At 39.8% G+C, this 25,222-nt stretch overlaps 1 protein-coding gene across 2 annotated transcripts in view; it reads right to left on the reverse strand.

The window, feature by feature from the left end:
• STARD13 (StAR related lipid transfer domain containing 13) overlaps positions 1–25,222 on the reverse strand; it is a gene marked incomplete at its 5' end in the record, with an annotated part of 319,233 nt that overhangs the window by 242,977 nt on the left and 51,034 nt on the right. Inside the window, one exon of one of the 2 annotated variants that reach the window (XM_080659926.1) lies at positions 21,106–21,384. The exons of the other annotated variant lie outside the window; for it this stretch is intronic. Within the exon in view, the coding sequence (XP_080516052.1) occupies positions 21,106–21,274 (169 nt within the window). Of the gene's footprint in view, positions 1–21,105; positions 21,385–25,222 lie in introns of those variants that run through there. 2 annotated transcript variants of the gene reach the window in all.

Consider the following 25,222-nt stretch of genomic DNA (forward strand, 5'->3'; position numbering starts at 1 on the left):
TCAACTGAAAAACTTATATGCATGCATATAAGAGTAACCAACGGATGCAAAACATTGGGGGGTGAGGGCATGTATGGGAGTGGGGTGGGGGGGGCAATGGTAAGATATGTACACTTATAATACCTTAATAAAAAAATAAAATAAAGAAAGAAAGAAAGAAAGAACTACTAGTATAAGGGGAGGCCTTGATCTGTGGAAGAACACAAGAGTCGGATAGCCCTGGGTTCAATAGCTGTCTCTACTAGTTAATTGGGTTTAACTTGAACAAGTTTATTTTAATCTCTCTGAACCTCCATTTCCTAACTTTTAAAATGGAAACATCAGTGGTACCAACTATTATGAGGGTTAAGTGAGATAAATTATTTATTATGTTCAGATAGGGCCTAGACAAAATATATGCTCAATGACTATCTCTACATTCAGTCCGACTACTTCAAACACATGTTCATCTATTCATCTTTCTAAACTACTGTTTTCATCCTATTCTCTCCTCAAAGACTCTCAGTAGCTCCCCATTATTTAGCAAATAAATTTCAAATGCACTGCAGTCTGGCCTCAACTCCTTGTTCAACTGTATCATCTACACTTCCTACAACACCCGCATTTCACCACATTTGAACTACATTCTTAATCATTAAAATCATAATTTTCAACTCATTCTATTGCCATGCTTAAAATAACTCCCTCTGATTTTTGCACAGTGGAAATACAGTCACTTTACATAGCGCAGGCCCAGTGGTCTTTTTTCTTACCTTATTGTCCTACTGACAATTCACTCTTTTTCTGAACACCTATGTTTTGATAGTCTGTTAGTCACCGACCATATATTTCCTTGAATGGCTGATATTAATGACAGTTTACACATCTTATCTCAGTTGATTTTAATCTCTTTGAGAGCAGAGATCATATTTTACATTTTGTATCATGCACAATACCAGCAAAGATATGGCACACGATCGACTTTGAATAAATATGTGTTGAAATATTGACTTGGTTAGGTTTTCCACTGGTATAACTGATGCAGAAAAAATGACATTCATTTCTAAAATTTAGCCTCTCTTAAATTCCTCACCATCTTAACCCTTCAGGGAAACCACAATGCTAATGCAAAGGTGTTAACAGGGAGGGCAGCTCTCTGTGGATTGTGGGCCCTGACTTTACCATGACAGAGGAGAGCAGCAATGCACTTTTCACTACACAGAGCAAGTTCCATGTTCTTGGATAACTGGAGCCTAGTTATTCCAATTCTGAGGAAAACACATGGCAAACTGATGAGGCAAAAGTTGATAAAGTCTTAACCTCAGGGTTCCCCAGACAGCTAGTAAGAATCACCAGCCAGTAATAGCAGGCAAGGGTACTTTCTGCTCAAGGGATGGAAGCTGAAGCAATGGACCATCACCACCACCACAACAACAAAGCAACAGCTAAAGCTACAATTAGACTCCACTCTTCCTGGATGATACCCATCCCCGCAACTATAACACCATGGCACCTGTTCTAAGTGCACCCCATTAAACTGTGCAGTGGATTGTGCTCTAATGTGTTGTTACTGGTATATCACAAGTACCTAACAGCCCCTGGCACAGTGTAGGTTCCCAAGCAGTAATATTGTGAGTGAATGACCATGTTCTTCCATGCAACACAAAGCAATGGCTGCACTTCACTCTGTAAGCCAGCTGAATGGATTACAACAAAGCTGAGATTCAATGTTCTGATTTTAGCAAAACTTAGTAAAAACAGAAGACTTAAAAGTCTGTCTTTGAAAAGAAGCCAAGGGGATTGAAGATATCTTGTCTGGCTACTTGTGCTGTCTCTTTTGTTCAATGCTTTAGAGCAGGGTACAAACTTGAGGGTGGGGTGAAGATGGGGCACTAGGCTTCCTCTGCGCTTATATTACCACATCTTATGAGAGTAGTTAACAGAATGTATTATGAGTTCCCAACTGATTGCCCTGCTGAGGCAAATGTTTTAATGATACTTCATTTGAGGAAGCTAGACTTGAAAGATTAGGAGTTAGATATGTTCCCATCAAATTCATGCCAGGGTTGAAGTTTATACTCTGGATTTATGGGGGATGGTCTCATTAGTTTAAGGACTAAAAATATTTTCTATTATACCCAAAGTGTGACAGCTGTCTGCTTTCAGATGTAAATTCCATTTGATTAGGAAAATCCTTGTTTAAAATTGCCTAGTTTCTAGGCAGCCCTTGTTATACTTTTTCTCCTCTGAGGAAACTTCAGATATTCTTATTTGAGATGCATTATGACTGTGGCTCTTCCTTTGCTTCCAACTTATGTAATTATCTGAATATGGGTACTTTTTATCTTCCCCACAAGTACTTAATACACAGTGTAATGGGCCATATTGCTAATCTTTAGTGTCCTTTGTTTAAGATTACATATATTGAGCTCTGAGTAAGTACTTGGTTCTGTGCTAAGCACTTTGCATGTGTGACAACACTTCATTCCATAATGTTATTATTTTTATTCCTACTTTAGATGAGACAACAGGCTTAAAGAGGTCATAAAACCTGCTCAAGTTCACACAACTAATCAGTGCTGGAGCTAGGATTTGAACCCATGTCCGGATAACACCAAAGCCCATGCTTTTAAGCAATGCACATTGCATCTATAAGCTACAAGTTTCAGAAAATGCAGGGCCTCCAGAGCCAAAGAGAAAATGCCTGAAAGATTCTTTCTCTGATAAATAAAGGATGTGAAATCAAGGCTTAATAACTCCCATATCAAATTATTAACATCAATCACAAAACATGGTAATTTAAATAAAAGGCTGGGCACTGAGAAGAGCCAGCTACAAATAAGAAGTGTATTCTGCTAAGCAGAGGGTTGCAGAGAAACTCAGAGCAGCATGTGTGTGGGGCAGAGAGAAGTTAGTCTCACCCTCATGTGCAAGAAAGAAGTTAATCAAGTCTTAAGGTTCCATGTTTGCTGAAGTCAGAAGTTTCGGCAAGCCATTCCATGTGCTTGAATAGTCGTCCATTAAATAAGTTCCTTTCCTCTTCATTCACATTTCCCACTCAAATGCCCCTTCATTCAAGACATCCAGGCTTTCCAAATAATAACCAAATATATAGAGTGCTTAGCAATGTTCAAAGATTTTCCACAAGTCTCATCTTAATGGCTGTCCCTTCTCCTGGAATCCACCACCATCAGCACACTCAAACATTTAAAAAAAATTAAACTGATACCAAAACTATCAAACAAGAGTCAAACATTTTAAGGGGATCTTATATAATAAAAGGGTAATATGCAAATTGACCCTAACAGCAGAATGACCAGTCGCTATGACGCGCACTGACCACCAGGGGGTAGGCGCTCAACGCAGGAGCTGCCCCCTGGTGGTCAGTGCACTTCCACAGGGGGAGTGCCTCTCAGCCAGAAGCCAGCTTATAGCTGGCCAGCGCAGCGGTGGTGGCGGGAGCCTCCATGACAGCGCTAAGGATGTCTGGCTAATGGCTTAGACCCAATATCCTGGGGAGCAGGCCTAAGCCAGCAGGTGGACATCCCCCAAGGGCTCCTGGGCTGCCAGAGGGATGTCTGACTGCCAGCGTAGGCCCAATTCCCCAGGGAGTGGGCCTAAGCCATCAGTAAGACATCCCCTGAGGGGTCCCGGACTGTGAGAAGGCGCAGGCTGGGCTGAGGGACGCCCCCCCACAAGTGCACAAATTTTCATGCACTGGACCTCTAGCATGTTTATAAAGTCTGTGTTCCTTTCACCTTACTTTCTTAAGACTTTCCTGACCAGACTGTGCTGGGCAAGGAAGCAAGAAAGCATTGGGCACATCTTTCCTTTATCAGATACCTGGGTAAAGTGATATCAGGTTCTGTCAGTCCCTTCCTACCCAGACAATCCCCGTGACCACAGTAAGTTCTTGTAGGCCTCCAGCTAGACAGCCACACCAGGCTATCCTACCTGCAGGAGTAACTATCCACACTCCCTGTTGGCCTTAGGTAGGAAGCCCAATTAATACTGGAAATTCATAACTCTGAAAGCTCTGACCTACAACACTCTAACTTATCAAAGTCTATAACACAGTATCTTTCACTTTAAAAGGTTTAATTCTGCTCATCATTATGGGAAATTATTCATTAAGGGTGAAAAATACTCACTGAGTAAAAATACAAAGTAAAATTCTTGACACCTCAGAATAAAAGAAATATAAGAGGAAAAACAGGAGTTTGAAATGAGCTTAACTAAATATAGAGATTCACTCATAGCACATCTACACTAATAAAAGAGAAACATGCAAATTAACCATCACTCCGCTACACCACCAGCCAATCAGGAGTGAGTATGCAAATTAGCCCAACAAAGATGGCAGCCCCACGGAGCTGGAGCGAGCAGGAGGCTTGGGTTGCCCCCGGCAATGGAGGAAGCCAAGCTTCCCGCCCGCCCTGGCCGGCCCTGGCCTCCGCTCAAGGCTACAAAGTTTCAATTATAGGAGATAAATAAATCCCAGATACCTGCTTCCAGCTGGCCCTGGCCTTGGCTCAAGGAGGCGCTGAAAAAAAAAATTAAAAAAAGGAGGGGGTGGGAGCCTGGATCACCGGGGGGCATGGCCAGCCTGAAAACAGCCCTCAGCTCCTCCTCCAGGCTGGCCACACACCCCCAGCGGGGTCCCTCACCCCATAGGGGCATGGCCAGCCTGCAAACCACCACAGGCCCCTCGCCCAGGCTGCTCCATGCCCCAAGGAAACTCCCACCCTTCAGGGCAAACCAGCTGGCCCCCACCCGTGTACCAGGCCTTTATCTATACTAATAAAAGGGTAATATGCTAATTAGACTGGGAGACCTTCCAGGAGACCTTCCGGATGTTCTTCTGGACAAAGCCATGGTGGCAGGGCCAAGGTAGAGGTGGTTAGAGGCCAAGAGGGGAGGGCAGTTGTGGGTGATCAGGCCAGGATGGGATGGCAGTTGTGGGTGATCAGGCTGGTGGGGGGTGGGGCCATTGGAGGTAAGCAGACCAGCAGGGGGGCCAGTTGGGGGTGAGCAGGCCATCAGTGGGGGTCAGTTGGAGGTTATCAGGACAGCAGGGGGGCAGTTTGGAGTGAGCAGGCCAGCAGGGGGGCAGCTGGGGGAGAGCAGGCCAGTGGCGAGGGAAGGTGGGGGCGAGCAGGCCAGCAGGGGGGTGCAGTTGGGAGTGAGCAGGCCAGCAGGGGAGGCAGTTGGGGGTGAGCACACTGGCACGGGGGGCTGTTGGGGATGATCAGGCTGGTATAGGGGGTATTTGGGGGCAAGCAGACCAGCGGCGGGGGGCAGTTGGGGGCGAGCAAGCCAGCAGGCAGAGTAGTTAGGGGCAATCAGGCAGGCAGGCAGGCAGGTGAGTGGTTAGGAGCCAGCAGTCCCAGACTGTGAGAGGGATGTCTGAATGCCAGTTTAGGCCTGATCCCTGTAAATCGGCAGTAGGACATTCTTTGAGGGGTCCCAGATTGGAGAGAGTGCAGGCCGGGCTGAGGGACACCCCCCACCCCATGCACGAATTTCGTGCACCTGGCCTCTAGTTAAATATATAAAAAGAAAATATAAAAGAAACCTAAACATTAGTTGACTTTGTCTATTTGGAACAAAAAATAAAACTGATATCAAACTATCAAACAAGATTAAAACAAAAGAGTGGTACATTATTTCCATATCCTTGAGGAGTGATATAAACTATTATTCAAGGAAGACGAGCAAATGTGGTGTTTTGTGTCCAACTGAAGTGCTGGGTATTGCCTTGTATGGTGCCTGTGTGGGCCGGCCCAGTGATCCCCATCATGTACCCTAGCACTGCTTAGCCATGCCATAATTGAGCACCATGTCCATTTTAGCTGATTTGATACCAATTTGTTTTTCACTTTACCATGTCACCGAGTAGCAAAAGCTGATATTATTCCCATTTGATAGACAAAGGTGATCTAGAATCCAGGCCTCTCGCCTTCTAGTTCCCTGAGCTTGCAGTACAGGCCAGGTTTCTCTTTTTACTGGAAACATTTCTATTCTACTTAAGACTCATGTTATTTTTTGTTTTCAATATTCATTTTCCCTGGGAAAGTTTTACAGCTGCATATAATTTATGTGTCAGGTATTTCATCCATCGTTTAGGCCATTTGTATTGGAGAAGGAGCACTATCTATGCTATGGATTGTTTCTCTGAAAACCCATTATTTCTGAAAAATCTCAAATCGTATGCAACCGAGCACAAAAAAAATTAACTTTTTCTCCTTAAAAATTGCCTCCACTGAGCACTCACCCAAGCATAGTCAATTCATCAATCTCTTTTTGTAAATAGCAGTCATTCAGTAAAGGAGGAGGTCTGTTTATTATTTTTGATCCTGTTTTGCTTCTGGCAAAATTTCACAAACAGCAGAAGTTGGCAGAACACTGATATTTTCTTCTGACTGGCTACTGTTCTCTAGCTACAAGTGCAAAGTACAACTGGGACTATTTTGGTCTGCAGAACTCAGCTGTGACTGAGGTGAAAATTGTAAAATCTGGAGAGAGAAAAAATCTCTATCCAGGACTTCTCTCTGGACATGGAGACCCTGATTTAATACATGCTTTCCTTCTGCTGAAGAACATATGAGCTCAAGATCCAGAGGACAACACAGGTGTGACTTAATTTCCACCTCACTTCTTGCCCTCCTCTTTGTCTGCAAGATCCACTCTGAAGGTCCAGTGAGATACTGAGCTCTGTGGGTCCGAAGAGACCTGGGAAAACTTGGTAAAGGACTTTCTGGGAAGGAGGGCAGCATGAGAAGCAGGGAAAAGAGGTTGGGGTGAGGAATCCAACCTTTCCCGCTGATATGCCTGTTCTGCTAGATTCCTCGCCAAAGGCCACAATGCTGTTGCCTTGACGTTGACTTTGGACAGAGAGTCCTTGATAAAGAGGGGAGTGGGAGGGTCCTCAATGTATAGGATGGTCACACAGAGTTGCTGCTTGTGTTAGAGACACAATGAAATTCTCCAATAACTTGAAGGGCTGGTGGGGGAGGGAGAAGCAACCAGATCTAAAATGATAAAACAGCTTGCCTTGGTTTCAGGTAGACATGTCTACTTATAATTGTCAGGGTGATGGGTTGCACAGTGGTGAATAATGTAGGCTCCAGAATCACACAGCCTTGAGTTCAAAGCCCAGTCCTGCCACCTACTTGCTGTGAGACTTTGGGAAAGTAATTTAACTTCTCCAGTCTTTGTTTATTCATCTGCAAATGGATATCATCAGTATTAGGCCTTACTATGAGTAAACTTAACTCTCAGTACTCTGTGAAAGTTAAATAAAATAACAATATATATAGTGCTGAAAATAGTCCCTGGTACATAACAGAAAGCCTTCAATAAGTGTAGCAATAAATACACTTTACTATTTTTTTTTACACTTTAGTATTTTTAAAATGTTTCAAAAGCTAAATCTGTGGCACAAAATTTATAAAAAGTCAAAGCACCAATCCCCAACTGAAAATATTTTATCTAATGCATATAAATGTTATTAACTATGACAACCTGCCTCTCTATGACAAACCCTAACTTTCACTTTTCTTTTCACTTGGGTGAGTCAGTGGAAATGTTCTCTCTGAGCCCAGTAGACATGCCTCTCCCCTCTCCACAAACACACCTTTGGGGATAGCTGCACAGACACAAGCAGCCGGAAGAAAGCATGACTGATAGTCTATGAGCTGAAGAACTTGTCTCACATCCACGTCATTCCTGCAATATGGAACAAATCAATAAACTTCATAGAATTGGAGCTGCAGTGTGCAGGACCAGCCCTGCTAGAGTAACCAAAGACAGAAGGAGACAAAAGTCACTAGAGAAACCTCAGGTGAAACAAAAAGAAATAATGGTTTTGTCAGAAATTATGTTGTAAAACAAGGTGAGGAAGTAAGTGTACTCTAAATAGAGATGAGAAAGGAAAATTTTGGACTCTGAAACCACCTCTATTCTACCGATTAGTTAATGTTTTACAACTGCCTTACTCACTGCTAAGTTTCCTTATTGTATCAACTGAGTCTCTACTTATTTATAGAGCCCACTCAGGTAAGTATGCTTTTCCGTATAACAAAACCAAGTGAAATTGTTTACAAACGAATGACTCAGATTAACGAGATTATAAACATTTCAAATAGGAAAATTTGCATATGCATTTGTCAGGTCTCAGAAAGACAGATTGTGGGAGACAAAGCTTCCAAAGGTTTTGACCTTACACATGTATTCAAGACATGCATATGGATTTGCTCCACAAGTTGTCATGCACTACTACCGTATGCCAGTAGAGGAATTACTATTTTTTTTAAATTTCTCCTTTATTGCTGAAAGTATTACAGATGTCCCCATTTTTTTCCCATTGACCCCCAGGAATTTCTATTAAAATAGTTTTTCAGGATCTCCAGGATGCCATATGCAGACATCAAATATTTAATCCTATAAAACAAGGCTTTTACAAAGTTTAAGGTTCATATTTAAGTTATGATGTGTAAAGGCTGTACTAACAGACATTTCTATTCTTTGTGGGAGACATCCTAAATAGAAGGGGACCTAAGATTATATATATTCCATAAATAACTAAGAAAAATATCCATGTTTATTTAATCCATTCAAATCTAAGAACAAATTTCAACAAATTCTAAGGATCATATTCATATGTATTCTTTTTAATACAATTTTGTATATGTTTTGTTGATTTTAGAGAGAGAGGAAGGGAGAGAAATAGAGAGATAGAAACATTGATGCGAGAGGAACATCATCTATTGGCTGCCTCCTGCACGGCCCCTACTGGGGATTAAACCCACAACCCAGGCATGTGCCCTGACCAGGAATCAAATCTGTGACCTCTTGGTTCCTGGATCGATGCTCAACTGTTGAGCCACACCAGCCTGGCTGTACTCTTTCCTAGCTGAGGAATTTAACAATCATGAAGAATATTTCTCAATTATAAAGGAATAACATTCTTAGAGAAATGGGCAATGGAACTTCCTTAAATGATTTGCTTGAATTAGTTTGAGAAACGGAGTGCTTATTTTTTTAATTGCCAACTGAGCATTAGAAAGTTTACATTTTACAGAATTTCTTTTGCATTAACTCCTCTACATAAAGACTACTGTAATACTGGAAAGTTTCCACAAAATTAACACAGATGTCAAAGTTGACCTGTCAGTTTAGAAAATAACAATTTGGGAGAGAAATTCAGATATTATAGAGATCAGCAATAGAGACATAGATATAACCTTCTATCGCTGGTTAATGAGGCTTGTCTCAGCCTTGCTCCCACCCTTCCACCCACACAGATTCCTCCCTGGCCTTTCACTGGGCCCAAGAGAGCACAGCCCCCTTTCTTCCAGCACTACTGCCTTCCCTTAGCTTTAAGGGTCACTACCAAGTGATTCCAAGAGCTAGGAACACTTGCTGCCTCTTTTATTGATGGAGGGTGGGGATCAACAGGCTTTGCTGTTTATGTGAGTTAAAACTTGGCCTAAACCCATCATTTCAGGTCACTTCAGGGCAGCCAAAAAGAGTAACAGCTGTACATAGAAAATGACAATTGGGAACAACAATGGCTTTCATTACAGTTTAAGCTTTAAAACAAACAAACAACAAACACAAAAAGTCCTCTTGTTTCAAGTTTTATTTACTTTTTGAGGACCCCAAAAAATGTGCCAGCATGTATGCTTGTCTTAATAAACTGTGTATAGAATAAGTACATAATTTACTCTTCATTTGATGATACAGTACAGTGGTTCCTTCTGTATGAGGGGGATACCTTCTAAGACCCCCCCCCTGAGTCAATCTCTGAAACTTGGTATAGTACTGAACCCTATGTGTACAGTTGTCCCTTGGTAATTCCAGGACTCTTCCACCAAAATCCGTGGATGCTCAAGTCCCTATATAAAATGCCACAGTATTTGGGGTTCCTACTTTACCCAGCAAAGCTATCATTCAGAATTGAAGGTCAGATAAAGAGCTTCACAGATAAGAAAAAGCTAAAGGAGTTCATCACCACCAAACCAGTATTATATGAAATGCTGAAAGGTATTCTTTAAGAAGAGGAAGAAGAAGAAAAAGGTAAAGATAAAAATTATGAACAACAAATACATATCTATCAACAAGTGAATCTAAAAATCAAGTGAATAAAAAATCTGATGAACAGAATAATCTGGTGAATATAATAGAATCAGGGGCATAGAAAGGGAGTGGACTGACAATTCTCGGGGAAAAGGGGTGTGGGGGTGCGGGAAGAGACTGAACAAAAATCATACACCTATGGATGAGGACAGTGGGGGCGGGGTAAGGGCAGAGGGTGGGGTGGGAACCGGGTGGAGGGGAGCTATGGGGGAAAAAAAGAGGAACAACTGTAATAATCTGAACAATAAAGATTTATTTAAAGAAAGAAAAAATAAAAATAATAAAAAAATAAAATGCCACAGTATTTGCACATCCTTCTGTAAACTTTAAGTCATCTCTAAATTACTCATAATACCTAAAACAATGTAAATGTTATGTAAATAGTTGTCACACTGTATTGTTTAGGGAATAATGACAAAAAAAAGGATTGGTCTAAACACATAGTACATATCAGCAACAATGTAACATTTTTTTCTGAATATTTTTATTGCAATTGGTTAAATCCATGGATGTAGGCTCTGCAGACACAGAGGGCCAACTTTACTGCTTTTCCCTGTACATACATATTATGATAAAGTTTAATTTATAAATAAGGCACAATAAGAGGTTAACAACAATAACTAATAATAAAATAGAACACTTATGACAATACATTGTAATGAAGTTGTATGACTGTAGTCTTTATTTTTCAAATATCTTATTGTGCTATACTCAATTTTTCACTTAAATGAAGCCCTCTCTTTGGCATATCCAAACTGCCAGCATCACTACTCTTACATTTTGAGGCCATTAGTAAGTAAAATAAAGGTTACTTGAGCACAAGCATTGCAATACTGTGAGACAGTAGATTCAATAACCGAAAAGGCTACTATCAGGCAGGAAGCATGTACAGCGTGGAAATGCTGGATGGTGGTAAGATTCACATTCCCAGAGGGACTAAATAGAATCATGCAAGATTTAATCATGCTACTCAGAACAGTGTGCAATTTAAAATTTACAACTTGTTTAATTCTGGAATTTTCCATTTAATACTTTCAGATCATGGTTGACTGCAGTTAACTGAAATCACAGAAAGTGAAACAACAGATAAGAGGTACTACTGTACCTTGAAGGGCCATATGTACATGGATGCTTGTTTAATATATATATATATATTTTTTTTTTCTTATACTGAGCACTAGAGGCCCGGTACATGAAATTCATCCATCGGGGGGGTGAGGGGGGGGGGGGCGTCTCTCAGCCCAGCCTGCACCCTCTCCAATCTGGGACCCCTTGGGGGATGTTCGACTGCCAGCAGACGGACATCCGTCTCGCAATCTGGGACCACTGGCTCCTAACCGCTCACCTGCCTGTCGGCTTGATCCCCCTAACTGCTCTTCCCTGCCAGCCTGATCCCTTTAATTGCTCTCCCCTGCTGGCCTGATCCCTCTAACTGCTCTCCCCTGCTGGCCTGATCCCCCTAACTGCTCTCTCCTGCCGGCCTGATTGCCCTAACTGCTCTCCCCTGCCGGCCTGATCCCCCTAACTGCTCTCTCCTGCTGGCCTGATTCCCCCTAACTGCTCTCCCCTGCTGACCTGCTCCCCCTAAATGCTCCCCCTGCTGGCCTGATCACCCCTAACTGCCTCTGCCTCAGCACCGCCACCATGGCTTTGTCCAGGAGGGCATCCAGAAGGTCATCCGGAAGATGTCTGGTCTAATTAGCATATTACCCTTTTATTAGTATAGATATAGTATGTGCAATGCACTATGCTCTGCGTTTAATTATATTCTCTCATTTAATCCTTGCAATAACTTGGAGATGGTGGCTATTATTACTTCCATTTGCCTATAGGGAACTGAAGCTTAGAAATGTTAAGTAACTTGGCCAAGGTCACTGTGCTAGGAAGATATAGAGCTAGAGTTCAAATTCAAGCTGCTTGACTCTAAAGGCTTCCAATTTTCCAAATTGTAGGTATAAAAAGTTTGGTGTTTGGGTTAAATGGACAGTGTTCCTGGGACATTCTTGATCTCATGAGGCTATTTGTAAAAGAAAGTATTTCTTGGAATTTAATCAACATGTTTTAGTTATTTACCCCTAAGAACATGGGCTTCAACATCCTGTCAACAGAATAACTCTTGGAAGAATGTCATAGAAGGCAAGAAACATTTCCCATCTATTTAGGCCTATGCTATCACTTCATGAGCTGTTCAAGCAATCCCAATGGATTGGCCATCCTGGACACTGATAACGCATAAAAACTCAAATGTGGAATTACATCATACTCAGTGTTGGGACCAACAAGAAATGATGAACTCAGTCACTAAAATTATTTTCCATTCTTCTTCAAGATAGCCTGCAAGACTGAGTTCCCTTCTTTCTTGCCAAGTATTTCCCCCTCTTTCTTCTAGAAAGCCAGTTATAAAAATATCTAAACAGTTTTATCTGCCTTAAACCTTCCTCCTAAAAGCATAGCAAGTCAAACAAAATACCAGTGGTGAGGATGAAAATGTTCAGGTAAGGGGTGCAGTTAGATGACCCTTCTATCCAAAGAGATCAATATAGAAGTGAAGGTGCTTTGATTACTAAGAATTAGGTATACATATCACATGGTTTTACATAGGGCCAAACCGTAAGAGTTAGAAATGCATTTCATTCTCTATTTTGAGAAATGCATTTAGTGAGAAATGTATCATTCAAAACATCTGGAGGGATTTAAATTTATTAAGAACGCTAGTCTTATTGGGATGGTGGGATGGTTGGAATACCAGTATCACTGGAATTCTTTCTTCTCTCTCTCTCTCTCTTTCTCTTGTTTATCCTCACCTGAGGATATTTTCCCATTGATTTTTAGAGAGTGGAAGGGAGATGGAAAGACACAGACAGAGAAACATCGACGTGAGACAGACACATCGATTGGTTGTCTTCGCACATGCCCTGACCAGCGCCTGGATAGAACCTGCAACCAAGGAAATTGAACCTGGGACCCTTCAGTCCAGTGGCCAATGCTCTATCCTCTGAGCCAAACCAGTGAGAACTCTTGTTTCTTATAGTAATTTTAAGTATTACAAATAATTTGGGGTTAGAAAACATTCAGAGGAAAATACAATTTTATGACTATCATACTTTTTTCCCATATGTCATTTGGTGACTACAAATGTATTTCTTGTCATTCATATGTATGATATTCAAAATCAACCAAGAAGAGGAGACTTGTAATACAGAAAGACAATGCCTTCTTCAGCTCAAAATGCTAACATGTAAGTTACTTTGTGAATGTTAAGTTCCTTTACAATTTCCACTCTCTCTCCTCTATATTGTTTCATCCTTGTGTTGTATCAGTGTTAGAGGCAAGGCAGTGCAAATCATTGGTATTTTAGTCAACTCAGCTCCTGTCAGACCTTTCAAATGGTCAGGTTCCTACGCCTTTTGAGGGAAATCATTTGACAGTCTAGTCAGACATTTGATTTATTTATATCGATTTCCTTTTTCTAACAGCATTACCATACTGTATAATTTAAATTATTTTCTAACCATTCCATTTAAATTCCTTTAGATCCCAAGTTTCCAGTGAGAGAGAGGGAGAGAGGGAGAGAGAGAACTCATGTATTTTCAAACAACAGTGTATAAATGTCCGGGGTATCTGTGTCTCTGTCCTGCCCTAGACTACACCATTCCATAGTGACTGCCATGGTCCTGTGTGACTTTATGCCATGAGCATTTGCACTAGACAGGTGGCTAATTCTTCATGAATTCTGTGATAGTTTTTTGATATTTTGTGGATTTTTCTCACAAAGCATCATCATAATGTAAATGTGAATATATTCTCCTTGACATCAGGAGGAAAAATACCTAACATTGTGTTTGCAGTATTCCTGGAAAACTTGATAAGTTGCTTATACAACTGAACAAAACGGATTTTACTAATTAAAATAACTATTACCTATCAGTTCACTTCAATCTTTCATACTGAGAGAAAGTTTATGTTCCAAGAATATGTTTGAACCATGAAGTCAAAAATTGACTCTGAGCCACCCACAGATGCCTGAGCTTCAGGGAGTACATATCCCACATCACCTCAATTTGAGACACCTGAAAACTTTCCCGTTCCTTTCTTTGTGGGGCAGTCTCTCCACTTCCCAGCAGTATTGAACTACCCTGAATTAGCTTTAGAACTCACCTAGGACTTCAGCTTTATCATAGGTTATACAGATCTAGAGCTAAAAAGCAGTAATTTATTTCTTCAAGCCAGTAGGTCCTCACTTGTAGAGTTATTTGAAGATGGGTTGTATTTTTGTTTACAATTATTAACTCTGTCCTTACACCTAGTCCTTCAGTTTTCTGCCTGGCAAATGTGGAGCAACCACCTAATCAGGTTACAGGGGTGGGCAAACTTTTTGACTCGAGGGCCACAATGGGTTCTTAAACTGGACCGGAGGGCCGGAACAAAAGCATGGATGGAGTGTTTGTGTGAACTAATATAAATTCAAAGTAAAGGAGCGGAGGGGAGAGCAAGAGAACCGGATAGAACAGCCGGATCTGGCCCGCGGGCCATAGTTTGCCCAAGGCTGGGTTAGAATCTTATTTGGGTTTTTAATTTGCATAAAAAGGATGTTCATCCTGCCTCTACCAGTTGATTTTTTTAAGTATTTGGAGTGGAAGCCACTGAATACTTGCAACGTTACTCTCAAAATACCTCAAACTACCTACTGCCCAATCCATACAAGAAAAATGTTCAGAATACCAGGATAAACCACAGGCTCTGCACTTCGCTAAATCAGCCTTTTAAAAAATGTGTTCGTCGGGGAACATTGGTCTTATAAGATGTCACTTCTAGTATCCAGTGAATAAATGGTTTCATGATGAAATATACCAATTGAAACAATCTGCAGGATTTCTCTGAGCCTTTCACCAGTGTGAATTTCCAAGAAGCAGAAGAGGATGCAGCACTTCCCGAAATTATTTAACTGCAGAAACATTTTCCTCCTGAATGCCTAACAGGACTCGTATTCTTTGAAGGAGACCTAGGAAAATTGTCTCTAGATAGTCTCTATGCTATTTCTAGATTGAGCCAGAGAATTAGAGAATTAAATACTGAACCTTTTTGTGTTGATCCACCACCCCTTCCCCAAATATTTTCACTGAGTTATAATTTGTTGTTCTGCCTCCACTTCCATCACAGCAGGATGCTACCAAAGACTTGCTGTTGAATTCACTATAGGAGTGTTTAAGAGCACCATCCATTATGGGTAGGCCCTTTACAAGATTAGCATGAAAAATTGTTCTCCTATATGAAGTTTTTTGGTAGAAAATTCTCCCAAAAATGAAGTCCCAGGAAAGGCTGTGTTGTTATGTTTTGACCTTATGGACATGGCAACTCTTCCCCTGGTTATACTTTCCTTTTTGCTTAGATTAGGGAAGTTCAAGCTAAATTTGCATCCCACTTTTGATAATTATTCAGGGCCTTATGTTTTATACATTTATGTAATACTAGAAGCCGAGTGCACCAAATTTCATGCACTGGGGGGGTGGTCCCTCAGCCCAGCCTGCGCCCTCTTGCAATCCGGGACCCCTCGCTCCTTACTGCTCGCTGCTCCTTACCACTCAGCTTGCTGCTCCTTAGTGCTGCCGCGGAGGTGGGAGAGGCTCCTGCCACTGCTGCTGCGCTCGTCAGCTGTGAGCCCAGCTTCTGGCTGAGCCGCAATCTTCCTGTGGGAGCGCACTGACCACCAGGGGGCCGCTCCTGCGTTGAGCATCTGCCCCCTGATGGTCAGTGCGCATCATAGTGACCAGTCGTTCTGGTCGTTCCATCATAATGGTCGCTTAGGCTTTTATTATATAGATAGTTTTCTAGTTCTATCTTATTAATTAACCTACATTTTTCTTTTCATCAGATTTACCTTTTTAAACTGAATTGTATAGATAGATATAGATATAGATATAGATATAGATATAGATATAGATGTAGATATAGAAATAGATATATAGATGTAGATATTCTTCTCAAATCCTTTAGGTAATGAGGAAGAATGTAAAGTAATATATAATATCTTTATTCACAACAAAATCATATTCAGTTGCCCCTAAAGAGACAGAAAATGATTTTTACATGAGCCTTATTTTATTTAAATATCTGGTATGCAATTCATGGTTAGGTTTTCCTATCTTCTTCTTGTACCTTCATCCCTAGTCTCACACCGTGTTCTCAACTGTTCATTTCCTTTTATATAAGAGGTTTACCAAAACCCACTGTCATTCTCTCTCTTTCTAAATTTGTTTGGGTCATCAATTGTTACTGTTCAGACCAGTCATGGTGATTTTTTTTTTTATTCACTTGTGCATTAAAATTAGCCCATAATTAAATTGCTAAGGAAATGAGGAAACTTTATGAGTTTACCAGTTCTTACAATTTACTAAGGATTAAAACTCTGACGATAAGAGGGGAAATAAGATTTGAGAAAAAATGAATCTTTGTTCACTTAAACCAATGTTCAAATATCCATATTTGGCAACTGCCTGCATCTGGGATGTGTATTTATAAAATCAGACCTAATAAAAGCAGTGATGTGCAGCTATGGAAGTCATAATTTGGTTCAAGTAAATCTTTCAATTTTTGTATGTGTATGAGCATATTGCTCTTTGCTAATTCCCTTTTAGTACTTATTTCTTGACTGCTCACATTTTTACCATGTGATAATTTTTAAAAATGTTCTCCACAGTTTTTAACTTAGTTCACTTAATAGATTTTCCTGTAACTTTGGTTAAACAGTATCCTTTATGTACCAGCCCTTCAGTCACAGCACTGAACAGAGAGAGGCTCTGATTCATGAAATGTGAATTTCTGACTGTTGCTGCTTTTTTTTTTAAGAACTTGAGCAATACATGACAAATGCTTTCTCACCCTGTTTTCTGTATTCCATCTACCTTTCTGCCAGCATAATAACCCTCCATTTCTGAAAATAGTGGGGTAACAACGTACTAAAGAGAAAGATCAATTACAAAAGAAAAAATGATTGTTTAATTTCAGCCGACAATATGCAGGATTTAACAATACCATCACTTAGGTCGAGTAAATTCCCAAAATGCCATTTGGCTTGACGGAGTAATGAGAGAGGATGCATCACTAATGCCCACTTCCATTCCTGGGAACATCAAAATGGTAGTTTATTCTACTCTAGTTAAGTTCAACTCAGGGGCTATCTCTAAAAATAGTCTCAAATAAAAAGTCCATGAAAATGCAACTCTAACTTTCACTAATTCTTTTAGTAGTGAAATTTTCTACATTCTGAATTTATATTAAAAAAAAAGGGGGGGTTTGTTTTGTGTGTGTGTGTGTGAATGAGGATGAACATACATGGGCATTTTCTGATCCCGACAGTCTTCGCAATAGGCCAGGCATCACAATAACTCTAGTTTACAGTCCTGGACTCCAGAGAAGCAAAGGTTTCTACAAGTTTCTTTATAATTACAGGATATACTGACATCTAAGTAGTCCACAAGATTGGACATCCTAACTTTCCCATTAAATTGATAATGAGAGCATTAAACAGATATCAAAAAATGTTCAGGTAGATGTTAAATGACATAATTAACAAACCATAAATAAGGTTTGTTTTTCTCTTAAAGTAATACCTAAATTTTAGTTATTAAAATTAGGTATTAGCTATGACAGAATTCTAGAATTTGAGAGATGACTTCACACTTATTTAATCTAAACCTTCTATTTTATGGAAGAAGGAAAGAATGCCTAGAGAAGTTGTGACCTGCCCCAGATCGCACAATTAAGTAGTGGCACAGGTAGAACTAAAACTTGATTTTCACTTTACCATTTCCTTGACAGGTTAGAAAAATTATAAAACATAGATTTATTCCACATTACAAAACTGCTTTTATTTCCTTTTCAGCTTCTGTTACTTGAGGTTGAAATTTCCCTGCTTTACACACACTTATTCAAGGAGTTACTAACTCAACTACAGAGGACTTGAGAACCAGAATAAACTTGAGCAATCATAATCCAACCATTTCAATTTCTCATGAAGAAACAAAGGCCCAGTGAAGTTCTGAAACTTGCCACAGTAACAGAATGAGGGAGTGTCTCAATAGAACCTGCATCCCTGTCTCCTTTCTTTGTTCTTCAGTAGACTTTACTGCAATCTGGTTCATGTCATGCTGTTTTATGCATTTAAATTATTTTAAAAGTTTAGTAGCATGATAAATTTTTTCTCAAAGCAAGTAATCACATTTAAATATCTGCTTAGATCTGGATATATCAAATAGCATGTGGATGTGTCTAACAAATAAATCATAGCCATCAATGACATAAGACCCCTATTCTGGCCTAAAATGCTCTTCCTCCACCTCCTTGGTGTCCTCCCTCTAGTTCATTTCCAAATGCCTGTCATTGAGGGAAATAAGGACCATTATTATATCCATTCTCTCTCCCTACAACAATTTCCCCATTGATTCAACAAGATTGCTTATTGGCAGTATGACTTATGATAAACTCTTATTCTGCAAACAACACTCTATTTTAAACATCTCTACTTTTTTTTAACTGGACATAAAACTTTAGATCTAAAAAGAAGGCTAGAGAAGTTATGCCTATAGATTTTGGAGCATACCCTAAAGTGAGCAAGTTTAGATTCATCCTGTGTTTGGGCAACTAATTCTGATCCTATGCATCATCAAAGATTCCTTTATTTCTCCTCCTTGTTTTTCCTTCCTGTGAATGTATCTGCTGTTGAATCATGTCCATGCCATTCAATGATTATCTCACTGTACTGAGGTCAGTGGGGAGCAATTTTTGTTTGTATTGTTCTCAACAGCCATGAAAGATCATAAGTAACAATGCCCCAAATTATATTCATATAATGCTAAATCTTCCTTGAAAGATCTATAGCAGAGTAACGCAAACAATTTTACTGATGTGGCTGTCATTTCAATATGTGAAATACACACAAAAACAAAAAACAATGTCATTAATTTAATATGTGCTTGATAAGTTTTAATTTAATGATTATAGGTCATTAGTAAAATAACTTGATATCACACCCTTTTGGGTACTAACAGTTCAAGGAAAGTAAAACACATAGCATTTCACTTCGACTAGAGAAGTAAAACCTGAATGGAAATCTCATCGTGAGTGACCAAGTCAGATTCTGTAATACTGAGAACAGATAACTGAAAAGTTTTTGGGATATTACCAGGTATATAATCCAAAAAATCAACCATAGGTTCAATACTTTAACACTCATTATAAAAACTAAAAAACAGTGTAGTGTATTTTAGAACATGGGCTCTAGAGGTATAGTCAAATTTCAGCTCTTACTAGGTAACCTCAGAGAAATTACTTGAATTCTATATGCCTGTTTTTTCACCTTTAAAATGGGTATAATAATAGTACTTATCTATAAGGACTTTTTGAATATAAAATAAATTGAAATATATTGAAACATATACTCATAGTACACTTTCAGTGAGCATGTATATGTTCATAACTTTAAGTCCTCAATGAAAAAATAATCTTCATTCCAAAAAGAACGTAAATAATTTTTAGTGAAATTAATTATTGTAAACACATTTAAAGAGATTTGCAAAACAATTTCAAAGTATTTCTATGCAATGTTTCTAACCTAATACACTTTATATGCATGCTGAGGAATATTTACAGAACATGGATTATAAATCATTATCAAATATTTACCAAACCCCTATGTCCCTAATGATGACGGCATCTGGTAAAACATCATTGTCAGAAATCTCTAAAACAAAAATGTTTTTTATTCTAAGCCTAATATATTTTTAAATCAAGCCACAGGGAAATAATTACTTTTGTTTCTATTCAATCAAGACCTGCACACAAAGTTTATGGAATGACATAATATCCTTCCTGAAATCAGATCGGTATGTAGGACCAGTATCCTTCACACATAACCAGTTCCTGAGCCTTTACAAACAAATCCCAATTTCCAAGGAAACAATCTCATCAAATGCTGCTCACTAGAATTCATATTGTTCCTTTTGGAAACATAACAATAAGATTTTCACGATTACAAACCCCAACTTCCCCTTTAAAATTCAATATACTCTTAAACTATTTTAAGTGGAATTTGTTTGTACAATGGCTCTAGAAAATAATTTGTTTCTTGTATTTATTTATGTTTTTAGAGGAGAGAGGTGGTCATAAACTTCATAAACTTACTGGGCAAGTGTGCACCAGTTAGGGACTTCCTAGGAATGTTCATCTGTCTTGTATCTACAGACCTATCCTAAGATTAGGCGAATGTTTTAAAATATTTTTGGAGAATGATGAGTTTTAGTGATGTCCAGGCTGTTGATTCCCCACCCCCACTCCTTCCGAATAAAAAGGAACATCCAGCAGCATGTAATCAATACAGGAAGCCGATGCTTCTGTGCACAGGTCACAAGACTTGTTTTGAGGTTGGAGGACACATTTATCCTTTACCAGCAAAAAACAATATCAACAAATCAGTGGCAGCCACTGACAAACATACAAAGAGGCAGAAATGTGAACCTGATTACCAGTCTCATGCCCTTAAGACTGGAATTCTAACTTTCCCTGCCACTAAGAGTGTTCTTAAGAACCTGTGCAGGGTGGAAGTGAGTAACCCCTTGCCCTACTGATTAAATAAACAAGTATCCAAGTTTCAAATGTGACAGAGTGTGAGGAACCTGCAGAAAAGCTCCTAAAATTCACACTGAGTAAGTCTGTCTCATTTATTCTGTAAACACACATAAGTTTTGGGATTTTATGATTCGCTGTCCTACCGAGAAGTTTTTTGTGCACTTACGTTTTGTGGCAGCTAAGTGCTGTTACTGTTTGCTTAAAAGTGCAGCCTAAAGTTATTTCTAAAAGTTACGTGCAACGTGGCACAGAATAAATCCACATACTGTAAAGTGAAAATGATAATTTACAAAACTGAGTTAGCATGAAATTGAACCAACAGAAATCAGAATTAGCAACAGCCTTCCACTACCGGCAACTCACCTTGTTGAATTTTAGTCACTAGCTGATGGCGCGCTAGAATCCGGCTCATCCTGTAAGGAGAGCGTCTTGTAGTCTGATCAAATCGCAAGTACATCTCCTGGCCCTCAGGTGTCATGGAATTTAGATAGTAGCAGCCTGAAGCTGGGGTCCTGGGTCCCTGACCGAACATCTCGGCAGATTTTCTTTTGCCACCTCAGTCTACCCTGGCTGTTTCCGTCTGTCTCCAGTCTCAAAGAGCAAGGCACCAAGCCCAGCAGCTCCACAGACCAAGCGATATTTAAAAAGAAAAAGGAGTGCCAGAAGCCGCAACTCACAATTCCAACCCCCTGGCCCTCACGTGACCACGGGGAGCCAATCAAAGGAAGTAAGGAGCAGGAGCACTTACACAGTCAGCCCCTAGCCGGGGAGAGCTGTGCCTGCCTGCAGCTTCTATCCCCAGCGCTGGCTGAAAGCAGCTGCCAAGTATTTGCCTGGCCTCAAAGCTGACTAGGCACCACGAAGCAGTACTCACTAAAAGGGTTAAAAGAAAAAGAGAAAGGGAAGAGAAATGGCGGTAGGAGAAAAATAACCCCCAGGCATAGGAAATCTTTTAGGCTGTTAAAGCTAGAGAAAGCACATTCTTTTCTCCCAGATAGCTGCAGCTAGGTAAAAGATGGGTGTGATAAACATCCTAAATGAAAAACTACTTTGAATAAACATAAGCTGCTGAGTATAAATTACCACGCTTCATTAAAAGAAATGAAGCTCTTCCAGTGAAATTGAACCTCTAGACTTCTGACCCTCTGCAATGGGAAGCTGAGAGCTCTTACAGATAAGACTGGGATAGGCAAAGGGCATAAGCATATCTGTTAAATATCTATTCTTTAATTTTCCTACTTCCTCAGTTTTTAATCACCAAGAAGAATAATTCTTATGAAGTACCTATTACATTTAGAACACTGCCAAGAATCATTGTAAAGATGCAGGTTCATGCCAAGGTACTGTCTGTCTGTGGCCAAGCTGCTCAGATACAATAGGAAAGTTATGCAAAAGCTTGCAACATAAACTTTATGTGAAAGGGTGTCTCAAAAAAGACACAAACGCAATATTAGGGGAGTAATATTATTTTTGATTGGGGTGATGATAGCAGACCACACAGAGGAAGAGACATTTAGGTGGGCTTTAAAAAATGGTGGGATTCTGACAGGTAGAGGCTAGGGAGGGCTTTGCAGAAGGGTCTCTGCCCACATGTGGGAGACCAGGAATCAGAGTTTGTGTTTAAGGAAAGTGCAAGTGATTTAATTTGGCCATAAGTGAGGATTCATAAGAAAGTAGTTAGAATTGCCCCCCCTCCCAATTTTTCCTATTTAATATTGTGTGATGTTAAGAGAAAAAAGTCCATAGAAAATATGTTACTGAATGCTGAGCCTGAGGCTGAATGAATAAAGTTCTTTGAAAAAGAAGCTTTTGGCCAAGTGGTTCTTACATTTGGCTAACTCAAACTGAAACATAACCTGGCCTGAGATTTATAGTCCTAATAATGAAAAACTCTCAATAAACAGTTTAACAGGACTTAAATTAGGACCTCAATTCTTATTACTGTGGTTATCTTAAGGTTATCAGCCCTAATATCTTTCCCTGAGGGAATTTTTGCTGGCCCAATTCTGAGAAGCAGCCTGTCTTTGGTAACTATCCCACTGGGTAAATGGGCAGATTAATGAAGGTCTCTAAGGTCTACAATAAAACATACTCCCTCTTAAGGCAATTATGAGCCTCTTTAAGTAATTATGCAAGAGTAGAAGGCAAGTTTAAGTCTTCAAGTCAGCATCATTGTAGAAAAAGAAAAGAAGACCTCACTGGATTCTGTTGTTCCCTTTCCATTCTTATTTAGGATTTGATCAGAGTCTTTCTGTTCCAGGGCATCCTCTCTGGGAGGTGAAAGGAATCTAAGAACTAGCAACTCTGGTATGCCAGAAGAATGGTAGACATATTTAGTACTACACTGAAATATTAAATGCCTGTAAGGTCCATTTGTCAAGCTCAGATCCAGCACTGCTTGCTATCTGATCATGATGCTGTCAGCCACTTTGTCTACGTGCTTTTGTTTTGATAGTCCAACACTGGGGACTTCCCTGCCATAAACCATGTATTCAAGCCAGACACCTGGCAGTAATTATTTGTTCATTGGGAGAGAATGGAAGAAAAATGGAGAGAGAACGAAAAGCAGAGTATGGAACTTGGGAACTTTGGCTATGTTCTGGGAAGGAAAAGGCAGGAAGTAAGGTATAGTTGTTTCATAGTTGTCACTGACACAAAGAAAAACTGGCTATTCCCAATGCCATCCTTGTAGTTCATTATTGACTTGGTTGCATTTTAAAAATACTTAAAATTATTCTTCCTAGGAAGCACTGCAGCGTATAATTTTTTTTTAATTCACAATGCTTACTTTTTGCATAATAATGAATACATGAACACATGAAAGTCCTAAGGTGTTTTGTTTTAGAAACTTCAAGATCATTAATATGTACTTTTTGATATATGTAAACACATGTAACAACATGAAACATAGTATTTCATAGGCGACTGGCAATGAAGAACAAGCATTGACCATAAATTTTTTAAAAAGGAATTTTTACTCCCTAATTAAAAGACAATTTAAAATGAAGCCTAGTTTTTCTAAAAATCAGTCTCTGTTTAAACAGGAGGATCCATGCAGGATTATGTATCAACATCTCTATTTTCCCTAGGGCATGTACAACTTTAATTTTATGGTTCAAGTAGTATCTATAAGTCCATGCAACTGCTCACCATGTTTTTGTTATTTTTGCATGACCAAAATACCACAGTAGCAGATAAAGTAACATTATTTTCTCATTAGCAATACATTTTTATGGAACCTGAATTCTCTTAATGACTTTTTTTTTTTTTTTTTTTTTTTTTTTTTTTTAGCATTTGGTCCCAATAATAGAATTACCACTGGGTGGACAGTTTTGTTATGTTTGCTCTAAATGTAAGCAAACCGCTGATAAGTTACCCTGGGCTGATAATACCCTTCATGCATCTCATTGAGAGAACTCTTCCTCTTCACTGGTGAGGGAGTGAGGCCCAAAGAAATCAGAGAGAGGGAGGGAGTGCTGAAGTCCCAAGTGTACCTTCCAAGACTGAAGTGGGATTTCTTCCTTTCCAATTCCTTCAAACAAGAGGAACATGGATGGCACTAGTGGCTAGTTTTTAATCTCCTTTTCCTCTTTCCTAATTTGTTCCTCAAGAGCAAACTTCACTCAGACGATTTCAGGGATGGGATGAACAGATGAATATTGGGAACTAAAAAGAGTAATAAAGAAAAGAAAGAGGAGGAAGTAGGCTAACAGTGTTAAATAGCTACTATGTACCAGACCTTATGCTATTTACATTTCATGTCTTTAATTATGATCCACAGCCATCCTCTGTAGTGTCTTATTTTATGGAAAAGGAACCTAAGACTCCCAGAGGTGAAGCAATGCCCTGGTGAAGTCATTGTTTACCTTTAAGCCAATGATATGTTAACTTTCCACTATCATACATGATGGACAGAAAAGAGGAAACTGTGGCACAGAAAAGGTGCTGGGGAAATTAGATAGGAGAGAATATTTTTGTAAGAATATACTGCAAATCATTTTAATTTTATCTAATTGTTTGTGATACTGAAAAGTCTATATAGAAATACTAGAGGCCCGGTGCACGAAATTTGTGCATGGGTAGGGTGTCCCTCAGCCCAGCCTGCACCCTCTCCACTCTGGGACCCCTCAAGGGATGTCTGACTGCCGGTTTAGGCCCGATCCCTGCCTGCCTGATTGCCCCTAACTGCTTCTGCCTGCCAGCTTGATCATCCCCTAATAGCTCCCCTGCAGGCCTGATCTCACCCCCAACTGGCCTTCTCTGTCGGCCAATTTGGTTCTGATTGTTCGGTTTCTATGCCAGTCAGTGTCAAAAGCTCTGCTTCCTAGGCAGCCATTAGCTCTTCGCAATTCACCCATATTTGGTTCTGATTGGTCAGTTTCTATGCCAGTTAGCATCAAAAGCCCCACCTCCTAGGCAGCCATTGGCTCCTCGCAATTCACCAAGATTTGATTCTTATTGGTCAGTTTCTATGCCAGTC

This window comes from Plecotus auritus, assembly GCF_963455305.1.
Source record: "Plecotus auritus genome assembly, chromosome: 3".
In the NCBI taxonomy this organism is placed as follows: domain Eukaryota; kingdom Metazoa; phylum Chordata; class Mammalia; order Chiroptera; family Vespertilionidae; genus Plecotus; species Plecotus auritus.